The sequence below is a fragment of the Anthonomus grandis genome, chromosome 3 (genome assembly GCF_022605725.1).
Source record: "Anthonomus grandis grandis chromosome 3, icAntGran1.3, whole genome shotgun sequence".
Classification (NCBI taxonomy): Eukaryota; Metazoa; Arthropoda; class Insecta; order Coleoptera; family Curculionidae; genus Anthonomus; species Anthonomus grandis.
Genome location: NC_065548.1, coordinates 33,207,509 through 33,226,740, shown reverse-complemented (window position 1 = coordinate 33,226,740; position 19,232 = coordinate 33,207,509). Strand labels below are relative to the sequence as shown.

At 32.6% G+C, this 19,232-nt stretch overlaps 1 protein-coding gene across 2 annotated transcripts in view; it reads right to left on the bottom strand.

The window, feature by feature from the left end:
• LOC126734559 (N-terminal kinase-like protein) overlaps positions 1-19,232 on the bottom strand; it is a 116,066-nt gene that overhangs the window by 44,572 nt on the left and 52,262 nt on the right. For both annotated transcript variants that reach the window (XR_007660080.1, XM_050438245.1), the window contains exons 3-5: positions 7,074-7,297; positions 6,925-7,015; positions 6,559-6,873 (exon numbers count right to left, since the gene is read on the bottom strand). Coding sequence is in view for 1 of the 2 variants with exons in the window: in XM_050438245.1 (XP_050294202.1) it covers positions 6,559-6,873; positions 6,925-7,015; positions 7,074-7,297 (630 nt within the window). In the remaining variant the exon portion in view is untranslated. The remainder of the gene's footprint in view (positions 1-6,558; positions 6,874-6,924; positions 7,016-7,073; positions 7,298-19,232) is intronic.

Here is a 19,232-nt window from a genome sequence, read left to right as displayed (position 1 = left end):
CCTTCGGCTTTGTTTTGCAAATTCGTCAATAACACTGTCGTAAAAATTTAGTTCTTCGAAAAGTTTCTGAAGTATTTCTTGTTCAATTGATATCATTGCCAAAGCAGAAAGTCTTTCTTGTCCCGTAGAATTTCTGATAAAAGTCTTAATCCTCTTGAGTGTAGGAAAACTACGGTTCTGCTGATGTACTTGTCATATGTATAGTAAGTGTAAGTTCACAAAGCTTGAGCGTTTCGGGGCAAGCAAGATGTAGTCCATACTTTTTAATTGATTTTAATAAGTCACTAACACTATTTTTATTTAGGACTTCTGAAGTATTGTATATAACAGACAGTTCAGAACGCAACGCGGGAAAGTGAAAAAAGTTATGATAATTTTGTCTTAACGAATCAAAAGCTTTTCCTAAAATTATTTTATTTTCTTTGAAGTTGACAAGCTCTAGAAATTTTAGACTTTTAAAGTTATTAAATCTATCGTCCATGTGAGCCGAAATATTGTCGATGATTTCGTAAAACAGTTCATTCATTAAATTGTTCCCTTTCAGATAAAACTATTGACTTGAATCCGTGAATTTTTCTTACACAAAAATTTATATCGCTTATTTTACTCTGTAAAACGTTAAATAAATTATCAAAGATTGGAAATATTTCAGAGAATATAAGTAACAGAAGAATATAATCAGTTTCTTTTAGTAACATGTTCAAATATCCGCTAGAACAATCCACCGTTTCATTATCCCAATCCTGTCCGCTATCCATTATTTTTTGCAAGAAGTCTCTAGGAGCCTGCTATTATAATTCCAACGAGTGGTGGCTACTCTAGGCAATCTTTTATTAATCTCTTGATCCAATGCAGTTGATCGTTTTGAAGATTTTGAAAAAAATGCTGCTAGGCCGCTTAACGTCTCAAAAAATATTTTGCATTGTTTTATTTTATTGAGAGATTGTTGCATTACCAAATTTAGTCTATGTGCCATACAATGAATAAAAAGGGCTGATGGGTATAGTTCTTTAACTTTGGCTTGTAAACCCCCTAATTGCCAGAACTGCTGCTCCATTATAGCTTTGACCTATTAATTTTGAACCGCAATCAAGATCTTCAATAGTTAATTGCACAATGCCTTTCAGAGCTAAAGCTGTTCGTTGCATTGAGGCATCAAAAAAACCAAGAAATCTTTCTTTTATTTCGCCTTGTTTTATCACATAGCGGATGATCTTCGATAGTTGACTCGTATTAGCTATATCAGTAGTCTCGTCTAAAATAAGAGCAACAAACGATGCTTCGTTTATCTAATTTTTAATTTTTTTTTTGGATAACTTAAAATAAGGTCGTTTTAAATCAAGTTGAACGTTCCTTTAAATCTCGCTCCCAGATTCAGAATGACCACGAAAAGATAGCTCGTGTTTACCAAGGAAGCAAACCACATCTATCATCCTTTTTAGCAGTTCACGATTTTTTCTTACTTCTTCATTGTGTTTCCTTTTTTCTTCAAAACTGTAATGTTGAAATACTCTATTAACTAAACTACATACGATACAGTCACACGAACCCATCATGGAAATCTCAACTGAACCCGATGTACCGGCACCGTTAAGCGCGACACTACTCGAAGACGCCATAATAATGGAATAATTACAGCTTACCGGGGGTTAATGGAATATTTACAGCTTATCGGTTGTCGGTAAACAATCGAATATAAAGAGTTAATATTTTTTAAGATTTTTGTTCTATATTTTTTAAGAGATAAAAGCACTAATTATGTCCAAATAACAAATAATATTTTTAAAATGAAACTAATAATAGACTAATAACTAAGAAACAAAGAAAAAAGTCTAAATTGCAGGTCCGATAAGCCTGACAAGAGACGAGCTGAATTTACTACATTAATTCAAGACACGCGTAGTGCAAGCAGAATATAAGGCAACATTACGTTAGCCCTGTAAGCTCGACAGCGGCAGCGTACGTCGTGATAGTCTATGCACTAGTTATATGCCTAAGAAGAGCTGACTCTCCAGCGTAAATCTACCCACTTGTGTGGTAGACCCACTTGCGTGGTTGGCTACATCAGTACTTTTTGCATTATATAAACCTTAGATTTTAAGTCGCTTTATCTCATTGTTTCTGTTGCTGCACGTTATACTGTCAGTTTGTACTTTTAGAAATAAAATTGTTTTTAAAAAGTCTCCGTGTCGTTCAACGTTCGTATTTCGCTTATACGGGGAAAAAAGTGCACTCGGCTCGAACGTAGCCGATCGATAGTTCTAGCCTGGACACTTATCCGCGCTTCCATCGATACCTCACAACAGAAGCCGAAATCATGCGAGGCGACGACCGCATCGCGATGGCAAAAATTCCGCGCTGGGGCACATATTTTGCGTTGATTCGAAATAATATTTTACTGCAGTTATTATTGTAGTTTATAGTAAGATTACGCATTTAAAATTTTAAACTACCAAACTATTTTGATATTCGCTTTGAGTTTTAAAAAGAATAAAAATTCGGTATTTAAATTAGGTGGGTAAATTGACAATTTTATTTTTAACTTACATTTTACAATCTTAATTTTATTTAGAATAATGCCTATTTCTTACTGCATTCCTGTTTAAGCTCAGAAAAAATTAAAATGGATTTTAAATTTTTTTTTGTTTTTTTTTGATTATCTTCGGAATCATTAAAATTTTCGATTTTTTAAAACAGCAACAAAAATTTGTACCTACCTAATTTTGTTTTCGGCATTAACATTTTTACGAAAAAGTAATACAGCAATGCAAAAACTTTCCCATAGCAACCAAGATAACCCACAAAAGTGTCAAGAATAAGTTTTTGAAAATTTGTTTTTTTTTTTCAATAATCTTCAAAACCACATAAAATATAATATATATATTTTTTTATATGGCATATTCTTTTACAAGTAAATAATGTGCAACTTTGGGGTAAATTATCCATTTTCGTATTTTGAGGGTAGACGAATTTGAAACACCGTTTATGTATATTTTTCCCATAAAATAAATAATAAAAAATATTTAAAACATTTATCATATACCTAAAAACACGTAATAATAAAAAAAAATTATTATCTTGTAAAATGTAAAAATTATTAGGTCCCGCGGTATCTCCACTTAGTCGTTCCACTGTACGGCGTGCGCCACCAAATCTCGGCTTCAATTTTGACGCCACGAAACCAGTGTCACGGCTAGAACTCTCGATCGGCTACGGCTCGAAGCTCGATAAACGGCTTGGATGTAGCGGTGTTTGGCAACATAAAATAATAGCGCTCGGATTAAAATGGGAAACTTTGTTACACACTAACACAAAAATTTCTGATAAAGTTAAGAAAATTCAAAATATTATTTTGAATTTTCATATCGTATACTTATGGAAGCTAGGGAAGCTGTGCTTCCATGGTAAACACGCCACTGATTAGTCATTATAATATATCTTTGCAACTTAAGAGACATACCAGTTTCGCAATATAGTGCTTGAATAGAAGTTGTTGGAAGAGCGCCTTAAGCATACCGTATGTCAATGGTGTGGATTCTGCCCAAAATCTTTAGGTGACAAGGCTTGGCCGAGGTATAGACGACACTACCGTAGTCCAACCTAGTCAAAACAAGACTTTATCCATTATTGGTAAGATTTGTGCCAGAACTTTGATGATTGAAAAAAGTTTATTATCAAAGGTAAGGCCTAGGACCTTATTAATATCTACGCAACATAGAATTTTTGGTTTAAATAAACTACTGAATCATAGTGCTATTATCTAGTGGACAAAAATGAACACACTTAGTTTTCTCTTTTGAGAGCCTAAAACTAATTTTGAATCAATTGTGGACAATTTTATTAATAAAAAATAGCCACGTCATCAGCATATAGATGAATGCATATGAGAACTAATATCGTTACTTATTATTACAGATATGGTTAAAGCAAAAACTGTGTAGCTGAGTGTAAATTCCTACGGGACCTTATTCTTCAGTATTCTAGTTAAAGACAGTGAAGTGCCAAGTTTAGTGCCAAAATCTCCTTTTATTAGAAATGATGTTTGCAGCTGAACGATAATATTATATGAATGATAATTAATGTCATCAGAAGTCCAAGCTGCAGCTGGTACGTATATGGTGCATAAGTTATCTTTGTTGGAAAAGAGGGATGGCAACAACCTAGAGATCACTAATCAGTGAATATTCTTGAATACCAAGAATATTCACGGAGAAGCAACCTGCTCTGACAAAGATAGTATCGCCTCCCTTTATTCTTCCTCCCGCATCATCGCGCCTGTGATACTGCACGCTGTACTGTTACATTTAAAAAATGTAAATAATTTTTTTCTTAACTTATTATTGCTGTTTATACTCACGAAATAGTTCAACTTAGTAGTATTAAATAGGTAGAAGTAGAAGTTTTATACAAGAAATAGATATGGACTATAAAACTGTTACCGGTATTTGAAAATACATGGGTACAAATGTTTCTCATATTCTGAAACTCAGGAGATGAAATTTTGTGAAGCAAAAAAAATGGATGGAAAAAGCAAGAACATTTTTTACGATTTTTAGATGAATCTTAAATTCCATTACATGGGAAACACAATTCTTCCGTTTTTAGATATTGCTTTTTAATTCCATACTCGGTATCCTCAAAAATTGAAGGCTTGGGCTGGTATTTTGGGCGACCATATTATAGAGCCACTTTTTATTGATGGTACTTGATGCCCAAAAATACCTCGAGTTGCTACAAAACAATGTTTTTCCTGCCATTCAAATCCTCCCTGAGTTAGGCCTGGGATCGGTCTATTAACAAGACGGCTCTGCCGGCCTGCTTATAATATGTTTATAGTAAAGAAATTTTTAGTAAAAACTTGCGAACGTCTTATTAGTGAGACTGGCGATATTAAATAGCTGCCTAGATCTCCAGATTTGTCCCTAAGTGACTTTTATTTTTGAAGATTTTAAGGAGATCATCTAAAAACATGAATTTAGTAGGCCAACAAATTTAGAGGAAGTGTGAGAGAAAATTGTTGAACCAGAAACTCTTGACACGAAGTGGTTTTTATGATAGGTTAACTTGTTCATCCAAATAAGTATATTTTCAAGAGCTTTAATTTTACTTTTGAATAGTATTTAAATTTGTCTATCTTCCAGAGTTTCAATTTTATTTTATCTAGCTATAATAACGCTTTTTTTTTTCATTATATATTTCATTTTCATTATATACATTCACACAGTATAATAAAAATTTTGAATGCATGGTTCTATATAGATTGTGTACATTGATGTATGTAAAGCCTGCATCAGAAAAATATCCCGTAATATTTTGCAAAATTTTATTGCGAGTAATAATGTCACCTCCATCGCCAAAGTCAGACGCTTACTAACGTCTTACTAAAATACACCGATGTAGCAGGTTAATAGAAGAGCCCACGAAATGCATGCGTGCGCGTTGCCATACGTCAACATATATATTAATTATGTTGAAATACAACACGATCTATATTTATTACTTTTATAATTAGAAGATTAATTCTTTCACTATTGAAACCTTCGATAAGATTGTTAATAAATAAAACTTATTTTAAAGCGAAATTGTGCTTGTAAGATATAACATATATTATATTTCCTATTCATCGTAATATGACTTATGAATGTTAGTAAATTTACAGCTCCGATAACCTGGTTCAGTAGAATTCTATTAAATACTTTATAGATTTTTCTTTAGTGGCTCGCAAGGAGGATGGTGTGAAGATGGTGGTGATACATTCTCATAAAAATCATATATGAGTAAAATTATTAATAAAAAGTATAATACATGAAATTTTAATATAACGGAGAGTTTTAAAACTAAATATTTCCAAAAATAAAATCATGTTTCACCCTTATAAGTGAAGTTAAATGTATTTTTTTTTAATATGTTACCACTATAAATAATTTGGGTATTACTTTCGATCAGCAACTGATTTTTAATGTATACGTTGATAATATTATAAGAAAAGTTATAGAATTTATTAGACCATACTGCGATACAATAAGTGATATTAAATCGATAAAGTATTTTTACCAGTATATTGTTTGGTCGCTATTTTACAATACATTGCATAGAAAGTATTTCAAAATAATTTGAAAATTTTTGGTTACAAAGTAGTAGGGTATAGTGGCTATTAGTTAAATAAGGTAATTAGTTAGGTTTTTTTTGTTTAGGCTTTCCACGTAATCATTTTAGAATATAATTATAGGCTATTAAGAAACAGATTGTCACTAAAAACTGAAAACCGAAGAAAAGTAAAAAAAGTTATTTAAAAAATAATCTACAGATGGAAATATTTCACAATAATACTCTTTTAACGAAATTTTTTTTTAATTGTAACGCATATATAACGAGTAACAAATGTTTTGTCTCGTTATATCTGATTTAGTTCATTGAAATAAAGTAATTATTATTTCTAATTAATTTAGATAACTATAAATCCCCTTTTTTAATAATTTTTTTCGTAAGTAACAAATTGTATCCTGTAACAACTTTATAGAAGTCCATTAATATTAAATATTTTAAATATTAGGGTACCTTAAACATTGGAGCCAGCACAGCAGACCCCGCATCTCCATATTCAAAAGCGGTAATTAGTTGAGGCAAGATTTTGTGTTTGCATATGTTATCCGGGAAATTGTCTAAATGAGGCGTGATGTTTGAGAAAAATCGATTTTTTTCATTTTTATCCTTGATCTGGATCTCTTCCAAAAATAACAGAGTGTCCACGAGGTCATTTTTAAAATAACCTGCCACCTTACGACACCTTGTAATAATATCTGCTGGATTTGGCCTGGTTTGTGGATTACTATTAATCAGCTCGGAATATAGATTTGTTAATTGTCTTGGCAACTAAAAAGTGATAAGATTAGTAACCAAAAAACAAAAATTATAAATACAAACCTTTTCATAATTCCTTAACAAGCTTTGCTGATTGAGAGGCCCATGAAATACTTCCCAAATCAGGCAACCTAAGCCCCACATATCCGAAGAACTATATATATAAATAATTAATCACTTGAATAATCTCAAATGTAAATTCAAATAATTACCATTTTGTTATCAGCCGTTGTTTACTTGGATCATTTTTTTCTGGTGGATCATAAATTTCTAAAGCAGGCGTAGCTTTGTATATGGAAATATTGCTCTCTTGGGCACTGAGCACATATTCGACACCTCCTAGTTTCCATTCTCCTGAATTGTTCACGAATACTGACCAAATGTTGACGTTATTGTGACGTAGAGCGCCGTCGTTATTAAGAAACGAAAGGGCTCTCTAAAATGAGAAGGAAACACTTTGTACATGTTTTTATTAAAAGCGGTTATATTCATACCACAAAGAAATTAGTTAAAATCGGTAAGTTTACATAATTATGTTATACCTAAACAAACTAAAGTATACATATGTATAGTTAATATAATGTTTGAAATATATAATAACCTTTATATGCAGTGTATTCAAGATAAGTGATAGCAAGATAGTTAAATTAAAGAGAAGTTGCGCATTTTCAAGCCTCAAAGAAATTTATTTTATATATAACCACGTATATATAAAATAAATTTCACAAATCAATAAAATAACTTAATATATAAATACAAATGATCCACGGTATCACAATGCAAAATTTTATGAGCGAGATCTGTACCGTACAACAAAAGCTGACTGACGCATTCTTCTAAGTACTTCTAAGAGCATTCCCTATGCCCACGTGTGAAATTGTTCCACTTTCTGGCAATTAAAACATTTATTTGGTCTCGGTGTTCGTCCTTTTCCGTGGGTTTTGCCGTTTTTCGTGGACTTTGAAATGCTATTTCGTTTATACACTGCCCTATCACAATCGGGTCTAAATTCTCTAGTAACATTTGGGGTTAAGAGATAGGCGATAAACGATCGGTATAACGGCATTCTGAGTCCTCATAGCGGCCTACTTTTGCTCCAGATTGTATTGTTGAGTCATAAATACCATCAATAATCATTTGCGTTTTTACCATGTATATGGCACTGACGGAGCAGCTGCAATTTAGAAAAATAATATCCGGTCCATGTCTCATGCAAAGGTTGACTCGATCTATCAATTTCTTAAGGGCAGGGCAGAAGGACAATCTTGATGGTCTGGGAATCTCTAAAATAGGATCTGCTTCCATTCTTCCCAAGAATGCTTACAATTATCCAGATTGTTATACCAAGTCTTAGATAATAAGACTTTAGGTTTTCTAGATTTCTATATCTAGATTTGATGACTCAACCTCACAATATCTAACGTTTAGATCACTAGTGCCTACGGCATTAAATACGTAGGAATATGTAAGACCGTGAATTGTTGACATTGATATCCCGGTCTGCAGGACGTCCCTGCTGCCGCTGGCGAGGTGTTATGTCAACATCAACCCGCTGACTACATTGCCTTTTTTTGTCGAGAGAATGAATTAGATTTTGATGTAGTTACAGTTTTTACTCTATTTTGTTTCCTACTATAGCGCGCAGTACAGTCACTTTCACTTGATAAACTCGTATCTCTACTTGATGTAGACGAGCTACTTGAATAACGTCTTTTGCCCATTTTAACTTTTAAACTAAAAGTTTATAACTAACTTATTGTTCTATATTAAAATATATTGTTTTATATAAAATTTTTGCAGTCAAATAATCACGACATTTGTAGATAACTGCAATCATTGGCATTACTCTTTCAAAAACACTGCAGATATGTTCCCGCTAAGTTAATGCTTCATCAATTAATTAAATATTAAGCCCAGATACCAAATTTTTTCAACTTTTTGAATGTGAAAATCATATATACTAATATTGAAGTCATCAACTTGTGTATTTTTATTTTATTAGGATTAATTTTTAATTTATTAAAATGCCAGAAGTCTAAATATATTTTGAGATCGGCTGAGCTGTTATTCTCTAGAACAACCTTACTACTACCTATATAAACTAACACAGTATCGTCGGCAAAAGTGAAATAACGGGCAGTGAGATTAGCAAGCTTCAAGTTTAATACATACAAGGAATATGGTGGAGGTGGAAGTACGGAACCTTGTGGGACGCCATAAGAATTAACTAACACTGATCTACGTGTATCATTTAATTTTACATATTGTTTTTAATTTTCGAGATGTTTTAGTAAGTTTGTTTGTAAGGTGTTTAAGTGTGTTTTTAAGAGTAAATTAAAAAGTACTCCCCTAAATACTATTTTTTCAAGCTTATTTAAAAGTATATCGGTACCCACAACATCAAATGCTTCTTGCAAGTCGACAAATACAGCCACAACTAATTCTTTTTTATCCAATGCTCGCGATATGTAATCTACAAAATCAACTGTTGCACTAAGAGTATTACTGTTCTCAACAAACCCATGTTGGTAATCATATAGTAATAAATATTTATTAACAAAAGACGTAATTTTTTTAAAATTATTTTCTCAATAATTTTTGGAAAAAACACTTATTACCGAAATTGGTTTGTAGTTATTCATCGAAGACTTGTTACCTGACTTAAAGATTAAAGAAATTCTAATTATTTAGTTCTTCTGGAAAGGTTCCAGTAGTTAAAATATTATTTGTTAACCTTATTAGAGCCCCAGTAATACTCTCTTTCGGATAAACAATGTCGTATACCGATATGCCATCATGTCCCGCCGCAGAATTTTTCTCTAGTGTTAGTTTGATTTCATTTACTTCGAATTCAGTTGTTAATTCTACAAAAGCAGTATTATTACAGTCAATCTCATGAAATGAAATATTTGTTTCCTAAATACGTAACGTCATTTTCCAACTCTTTTAGAATACCCACATCGACATAAGCAAAATGGGCATTCAATTTATTTGCTACTTCAACGATGTTAGTTATTTCCCAACACCTGTTTCTAACAAATCAATATAAACCTTGTTAGGACCCTTACCAAAAAAATTATTAATTTCCATTGTTTTTTAAAAACTTTCCCTATTCTGTCCCATTCCTTTTGAAACTAAATTAATATATTATAACTATATAAATAATGATAAATATATAACTATATAAAAAACGAATAACTAAATCACTATTGAAGTCACTAATTCACTAATTTAAACTGAATAGCGAATGCCAAGAGATTTAAAACTATAGTTATGAAGGTTATACTTTATTAAACGTCACTAAACACACTGGTTTTGTTCAAAAACCCTTCGGGATGCGGGCCTTTATTCCACCGTTGCACTGTAAACCATGTATATATAAAAAAATTTAAACACAAATCAGTAAAATAATTGAATATCTAAATACAAATAATTCACGGTATCACAATGCAAAATTTTATGAGCGAGATCTGCAGCGTACAACAGAAGCTGACTTACTCATCTTTTTCTTAAGGGTACAGGTCATTTCAGGCATAAATACCATTCTCGGGTTGATCGTCGTTCCATGGCTAAATTCCCCGGTGAATTATTTCTGATGTTTTCACAAGTAGGAGATATGCCTAAAATCCGAAATTTGCCGATTTCTTTTTTATTTTTTCTGATGTTATTTAAAGAGGTATGGAAAAACAAAACACTTTTTAAGCTCTACAAAGCTTTGAGAGATTTTCCGTTCATTTCCATCTATTTCATTTTACTATATGGTGCGAATTAAAAACCGGGTATTCGATTTTCTGTTTTTAAAAAACAATTTGTTAGGCATACAGCCAACATGTAAGTTTACGTATATAAAAATATAAAAAATACAAAAGCTTAAGCAAAGTTTATCTTAACTCTTGCTAACTCTGACTGCCCGAATGAAAACAATAATTAAAGTATAAGGCAAAGCAAAAGTGATTAAAAAGCTATAATAAAGTGCATGGTTATCAATATATATACGGTGAAGGGTGTATAACTCCTCCCCTCAAAGATTCAACTCCACGGTTTGGCGGGGCAGTTGAACTGGTAGGTCATCATCGGGTTGGCTTCTTCCAGGGGTGGTCTCGGCAGGGAAACATCTTGGCTTCAATACTTTCTGGTATACGTAGTAGCTAATGGCAACTACTAAACTTCCGTATATAAGGGTAGTCCATACGCTGGGGTAGTGGACCATTTCGTATAATATTGGTTTCGGCTGGTTATGTAAGATTTGACTCTTGATTTTGTCGAGTCCATCTAGTTTGAAATCGTCGATATGCGCAGTTAAGTTTAGCGTGGGCAGGACAACGTGTTTTGACTTTAAATCCGGAAACAAGATCGACTGATGATTGGTTCCTGTTGATTGTCGAGTGGTGATAACAACTTCCTGGTTATGTGTTACCTGGCAATTGATTGAAAGGTAGATCGAAGAGAAATGAACCTTGAAGTTTTACGAATTCCTCTTGAGGTTGGCATTCCAAATGAAGTATTATTTCGTCAGGAAGAATGACTGCGTACTTAGCGGAAGAGTCCAATTGGTTGTAGATAGGCTTTGAGATTTTAACCTCAACTTGATTGCAAGTGGATGGTTGACCTTGGCCTTCTAACAGCTGGACAGCACAGACGACTACTTGTTGTGGTCTCTTGTAGGTCCATTTTGTCGCAGAAGTAGAGCTTTCCATATATCTCGTGGCATTCAGAAGCCCGGTATGAGAAGTGCAACTCATTTTTAATAGATATTTATTTTCTTGGTATTATAACCTTGAACAAGCTCTGCTTTTTTATTGGTATTGAATAAAGGGAAAAATAATTAAATTCTTGCTGATATGTTATTGGAATGCGCAATAAAAATATTATTTTATTATTTAAAATAAAACTTTCCAACGTTGTAATTTGTTCATATAACCAAGTATTTTCTAGAGTAACTTCTAACGGCATGCGCTTTGCACCTACAATCTTTTGAATTGATTTTAATTCAGAATACAAATCTTCAGTTTTGATTATACTAGGATGCAATATTTTTAATTTCGAAAATGTCAATGCATTTTCTATGTCCTGCAAAATTGAGTCAATAATCTCGTATAAATTAATTACTTGATTAAGCGTATGTTTTATATAATTTGAACTTTGTAGAAAGTTCGTTGTTTGTACAGCCAACTCTACTAGATGCAATTTTTCTGCTAGTAAATATTCATTGTGATTTATCTTTTGACTAGTTGAATTAAACTTCTTAAGTAAGCCTCCGTTATAATTGGGTTAATGTCATAATAGTATATAAGCGTGTGTGTGAATTCTTGGATTTTAGCTTGCCCTAGTATTAGTGGCATTAGTCCGGGGTTGTCAGTTAATTTTTCAATAGAGATTTTATTTTCAAGTGCGAATGCTACTTGGAGAAATCTGAAAGGATAAAAGTTAGGAGTTAGTCATAACTGTATTTTGATTTTGTCTTTAAAGGACGTTTGATGTTTGACAAATGTATTTTCTCTTGGTTATTGGTTTTAGCTGTTTTCTTTTCGTAATTGGTACTAATTATTTTAGTAGGTGGGTCAAATTTGTTTGTGGTCTTTTGCCGTATGTGTTTTTTAGGATAAATAAGTTGGTTTTCTTAGAAAATCTCAGGATTATCTTTATTTACATTAATTTTTTCGGCAAGATTTTCCTTTTGATTTATTTTTTTGTTGTTTATTTGGGAGTAGTTTAAGTTGTTTATTTTAAGTAGTTTACTTCGCTCTTTGTGATTGTTTACATACTCACTTAAAAGTATTTGGTCTATTTTCGTGTCAAAAACATCGTTTATTGTAATGTGACCTTTGATTACGTCAATAGGCTTAATTTTAATAACAGAATGGATGGTGTGATTATATGCTAATATTGCATAAATCATCTTTTGACTAAGCGGGGTACTCGAGAACGATTGATTATTAAGTAATCTTATAATATGTTCCGATAGTGTTGAATGTAGACGTTCAATAGCGCCATTTGATTGGGGATGATGTGGCGAACAAAAATGTACTTTTACTTTATGTAATGTAAGTAGTTCAGTGACAATCGTATTTTTAAATTCGGTCCCGTTATCTGCGATAATTTGTTTAGGGATACTGTGGTGAGAGAAGTAGTTTAATAAGTTCTATCTACGATTTCGCTTGCGGCTAGTGCTTTTAGAGGGTCTGCTTGAGCATATTTAGAGAAACTATCTATTATGGTCAGAAAATTGGTTTGTTCTAGAGTGTAAGAGTCTAGATGTACAATCTCAAATGGTTTCGTTGCCGTAGTGGTAAAGTTAATCGGGATTTTTACGGGGTTGCGTTCGTACTTACTAAAAGCACAAAGCTTTGAGCACCAGATTATTGGTTTGGCAGGTGAATGCAAAACACTTTGTATGAATATTTGCTTTATGAAATGAATGAATGAATATTTGCTTTGTATGAAATTAACTGCTGATTCAATAATGGGGATTCCGACTATAGGATCTTGGTCAGCGTTCGTGTGAATCGTCGCGTTATCTGGGAATATGGGTAATTCGTCGTCTGGTTGAGCGATAATGGATGCTTGATCCAGGTTAGGGTTTACAATATTATTTTCATTGTTTTGGCTGGAAGAACCAGACTGTTCTTGAGCTAAATGTTTATTAAATTCTTCAATATAGTTTTTTAAGTTCGTTAGCCCAGGGGTTTCTTTCGTGTGGATTTCGGTTCTGGATAAGGCGTCTGCATTCGTATTTAGTTTGCAATTTTTATAAATGATGGTATAATCGAATTCCTCTAGTTTGATCCGCCAGCGTAAAAGCTTTGAAAAAGGATCTTTTAACGAAAATAACCATTGTAATGGTTTGTGATCTGTAATGATATTGAATTTACGACCGAAGAGATAAGGTCTAAAATATTTAGTTGCCCATACGAGGCAAAGACATTCTTTTTCAATAGTGGAGTAGTTTAGTATTTTCGTTAAGGGTTCGTGAGGCGTACGCTATGGGTAAATCTTGACCAATGGGTCCTTGAGAAAGAACAGCACCAAGAGCGACGTTACTCGCATCTGTGGTTAAACGCATTGATTCGAAGATTTTTGCAGGTCTCGAAGCATGTTTTGAATTCCTCATTATGTTCGATCTCCGCGCCTTTTTTCAAACATTTGGTTAGGGATTTGGTTAATTTGGCAAAATTATTAATAAATCGCCTATAATAACCTAAAAGTACCTTTTATTTGTTTCGTAGTTTTCGGTATAGGGAATTTTTTATGGGTATGATTTTATCAGGGTTTGGTTTAACACCTTCGGGGGTCACAATATATCCTACAAAAGCGACTTCGCGTCTTAAAAATTCGCTTTTGTCCATTTGGATTTTAAAATTGGAATCTCTGAGTCTTTTGAAAACCGATTTTAGGCTTTCGATGTGTTCTTGGAGTGAAGTCGAGAAAATAATGATATCATCGAGATATACCAGACATTTTTCATTTTGAATTCCTCGTAATATGGAGTCCATGACTCTTTGAAAGGTTGCCGGGGCATTTTTCAGTCCAAAGGACATACAAGTAAACTCAAAATGATCGCTTTCGGTACTGAAAGCAGTTTTAGGAATATCGTATTTACTCATCTCAATCTGGTGAAAACCTGAGGCTAAGTCTAATGTCGTGAAGTATTGACATTTGCCTAATTTATCTAATAAATCGCATATATTGGGCAAGAGATATTTATCAATAGTTTTCTCATCTAGTTTCCTAAAATCGACAACTACACGCCATTTTTGTTTGTTTGATGCGTCTAGTTTACTTGCCCTTTTTTGTTTAGGTACTACCCAAATGGGTGCAGACCAAGGAGAATTTGAGGGTCTAATTATATTCTGATTTAACATCTTTTTTATTTGAGACTAAACTTCATTTTTATGAATAAATGGGTACCTGTACGTTTTTGTGTAAACGGGGATTTCATCTGTTGTTCTTATGTTATGCTTGATTTTACTGGTGAAAGTCAAGGGCGTATTCTCTTGATAAAATATATCTGAGAATTCTTTACACTAAGTATTATTATTGAATTCCGTTCTTCTGAATTCAGATGATCGATTCTAAGTTTAGTGAGGTCTAACCTAAAATCAAGTTGTTAGGTCTATGATTTCAATAAATTTTCTGTCAAATTTCTCTACATCGATTGGTTGAGAAAAGTCGAGTGTTACAGGGTTGCAAGTATTGTTTAAGATGGTGGTCATTGCTAAACCATTTTTTGCGATTGTAAGACATTGTAAGACATTGTATGAAATTTTTGATGCGGAATGATAATTTCGCCATTTTTAATAGTGGTTTTTGTTTTTATTACTTGCTCAGAACGAGGTTTAACTGTTATACAGTTAAGTTGTTGTTTCGTTTGGTGATACTTAAGTTTAATTTTTGAGTAGGGGGTGACTAGATATCCTTGTTTAAAATCTAGATTAGCTTCTAAAGATTTTAGATTGTCTAGACCTAATATATATAAATAAATAAAATTTCAAGCCTTCTTGTTCTGATAAATTAAAAATTGTTGATGCCGGTAAAAGGGCACTAAATTTATGAGCTGATTTTTGGAAAACAGTGCTCACAATGAATGGGTCGTCTATGATACAATCAGGGTAAAAATGAAAAGCAAGTTGTGGATATATAAAAGATTTGGTCGATCCAGAATCAATAAATATTTTTATATTATGTTCAGGGAAAGTGATATATGGTAATTCACTTACGCTGTTAGTATTAAATGACAAAACTGGTGGGGCTAAGTTTCGGGATTGTCGGAATCGGCATCCTGAAAATTTGGGTCATAGTCATTTGATTCGTCATAAGTTTGGTAGTGTTCATTTTGGGGTTCAGTTTCGTACTGAGTTTCATAATATTCTTCATCATTGTATGAATGGGGATGTGAATTGCTTGTGGGGTCAAGTTATGTGTTATACACTTCTTCTGATATAGGTTTGGGCCTATTTTGTTGATAGTTTTGGTAGCTACTGTTTCTAAAATTGTTCGAGGTAGAAGGGCGATTTATATTATTAGTACAAATTGACATAGGTGTAGGCCTAGGTAAATGCCTATTTGGATTGGGTTTAAATACATTTTGTTGCTTACCAAAAACTTCAGAGTTTGAGGGTAAACGTGGTTGTTTGTAAAATGGGTTTGGCCTTATATCTACAGGGCCAGTAGGAAAAGGTGTATTATTAGAATTATTATTTTGATAGTGATGTCTGTTAGGGTTTATGTGATGTTGAGGGTTAAATTTCTGTGGGTTTTTGAAATTTTTGTTTATGTTGTACTTGTGAAAAATTATTATGGTTATTTTGAAAGTATTTCGTGTTACTTTCTTGTAAAACAAATTGAATCGCTTCAGCCAAATCGACAGGCCGCATGCAACGTATTTTGTTGCCTAGAGGTTCTCGTAAACCTGATATAAATGTTGTTAATACATTACTAATTTTTTATACATTTTGCGCTTTATAGGGGCTGCTTCAGCTATTTCATGGGAATCAACGTAGCGGCATAACAAATTTAAAATCTCTAACACTCTATCACAGAAACCTTGCGGAGATTCGTTTCCATTTTGCCTAAGCATAACTAAGTCTCTATTTAAACAAGTTTCATCTCTACGATCAGCGAAGTTTCTATATAGGGTATTTTTAAGATCATCCCAAGTGGAGACATTTTGTACATTAACTACAAGTCTAGCATTTCCTGAAAGCTTACCTATTAAACTATTTAAAATATAAATATTTTGAAAATAAGCGTATTATTAATTTCTTAAAAAGTATCTATAATAGATTTGCAAATTGCTAGGTATCTATTTAATTCTGATGGATTTCCATCGAAATTAGGCACGCAATTTAAATATTCAGGCTTAAATTGTGCCATTTTTTCTAAACAAGATGTATTTGAATCTTTGTATTCTAAATCTTTAAAAATTAATTTTTGAATTTCATTATATTTGAAAAGTTTTCTTTCAATAAATCTATATCAATATTTAGAGTATTTTCCTCTTTACTAATACATAAATTAATATTTAACACTTCGTGATTTGAAGAAGCGGAATCAGAGTTAGTTAAAGGTTCAATCGATAAATTCTCAAGTGCGTTGCTTAATTCATTAATAGACATTAGCAGAAACAAAAGTTGCACTAAACAAAAATTGACTTACATGAATGCGATGACTGCTACTGCCATACTATGAAGGGAAAGACTCTAGGGTGGCTATGTTCTCCAATTCCAAGGTCCAACTCCTCGCGAAACTGGTCTATGTAGTACCAATCTCCAATTTTTGCGAAATAGTTCAAACACAGGTCGCGATGTCCTTAGTCAAACCGCACGCACTTAACTTTGGTCTAAAACGAGTACGTCGATGTCCATTCGAAGCACTCTCGACCGATTCGATTACCAATAAATCGACGAAACGAAAAATCAATATAGCGATTATACTGATCCTTGGCAATCCTACCAACTGCGCCAATTAAAAACCAGGTATTCGATTTTCTGTTTTTAAAAAACAATTTATTAGGCATACAGCCACATGTTTAAGTATATAAAAATATAAAAAATACAAAAGCTTAAGCGAAGTTTATCTTAACTCTTGCTAACTCTGACTGCCTGAATGAAAACAATAATTAAAGTATAAGGCAAAGCAAAAGTGATTACAAAGCTAAAATAAAGTGCATGGTTATCAACATATATAGCGTGAAGGGTGTATAACTTGCGTAAAACAAGTATACGCTGTATTAAATAGCATATTTTATTACGAATACAACAATGGACAGAATATGATTCTGCAGTATCTAAATTGACAAAAACAGGTTTTTATTAAATTCCAAATAGTTTTCCGTTCTTAATATTCAATTATCTTATATTTAAGAAGTTCGCCTCTCTAAACAGTTAGTTACTGTTAGATGTCATTTATTTTTATAGAAAGAATAACTTAATGTTAATGTTAAAACTAATTCAACAAGTGCTTCATAACACATTTTTCAACAACGTATAGGAAACAACTTATCTAAGCTGAAAAAATTTGTAGTCAGTTCCTAAGTTTCATAGCTTTTATCGTATATTATAGACTTAATACTTTTTTTAATGAATTACAGTTGGTAATTTCTTTTACAGGTTGTCACATTTTCCCGGGGTTTTTTCTACCCTCGATGAGAGAAAATTTATAATTTTGGATCTTAGTGATATTTATTAGTTTTGACAGCTTATTTATACATTCTTTATATTTATTGACATGACCAACATCTTGGAGGTTTAGAGCCACATCTTTCTTTAATTTGGTCGGTTATCCAAGTAACCAGGGTTTTAAACAGCTAATATTAAATATCATTCAAAACATTGGTTTTACAGGATCTAATGCTTTCCTGAAGTTTAGTGGAAATGTTAAAATAATTTTAGGTTCAGATATTATTGTTTTTGAACCTTGTTCTTGCATCTTGTGTTATAGTTTTTTTTGTTACTAAACGGAGCGTACTTTAATCTGAGGAAAAGTTTCATTTGTTGAAATGTTATATCCTATTCTACACCAACGCCGGGCTGGTCGTGCAATGTATTTAAATAACTATCCAGAGAGAAAATCACCCACTACAAAAATTTTCGAACCATTAACTTCGAATCTTAAGCAGGATGGTGCATTCAAGAAACCGTAGTCAAGAAATACTCCCTACAATGAAGAAAAAGAAAATAGTGTAGTTTCGCGGTAACTGAACATTCGGAAATGTCTGTCTGAAAAATTGACAGCACTATTAGAATACCGAAATCTACTGCCCATTTTATTTTAACAAAATAGATATTCCTCCCGCTCAAATTCAGAATCTGTCACGCCATCAGACCTCGTGACAAAGAAAGCGGAATAGCATTGGATTCCAATTCAAATTCAGACACACTAAACTCTTACTACTTTAACATTGTTTCTGAACCCACCAAAGATGTTTTTAGCAGATATACAGCTCAGGATTATATGAGAAACATAAATGTGGGGGATACATTTTTCTTTATCCTACTAATACAGTATTGCCCAAAAGTAAAAAAACTTTCGAAAAAATCATTTGCTCTCTTACTATTATCTTATATTTAAGGTTGACTATACTCGTAGTAAAATATAAATGACCACTGTAAGTTATGAAAGGGAACGTGGAGAAAAGTTTAAAAAAATTTTATTCAAGAACGTTACAAACAAATCTAATGTTAACTTAACTAAAGCTAAAATCAAAATATATCTTTTTAAAATAGAGCTTTTACTTTTATTTATAATCTAGAAAAGAGTAAGGGATTAAACTATACATAATAAGCAAAAATAACGTATAGTCAGCGGTTATATGGTCCATAACTCCACCCTCCTAAGAAACGAACTTACGGATGACACAGGAGTGGTGAGGT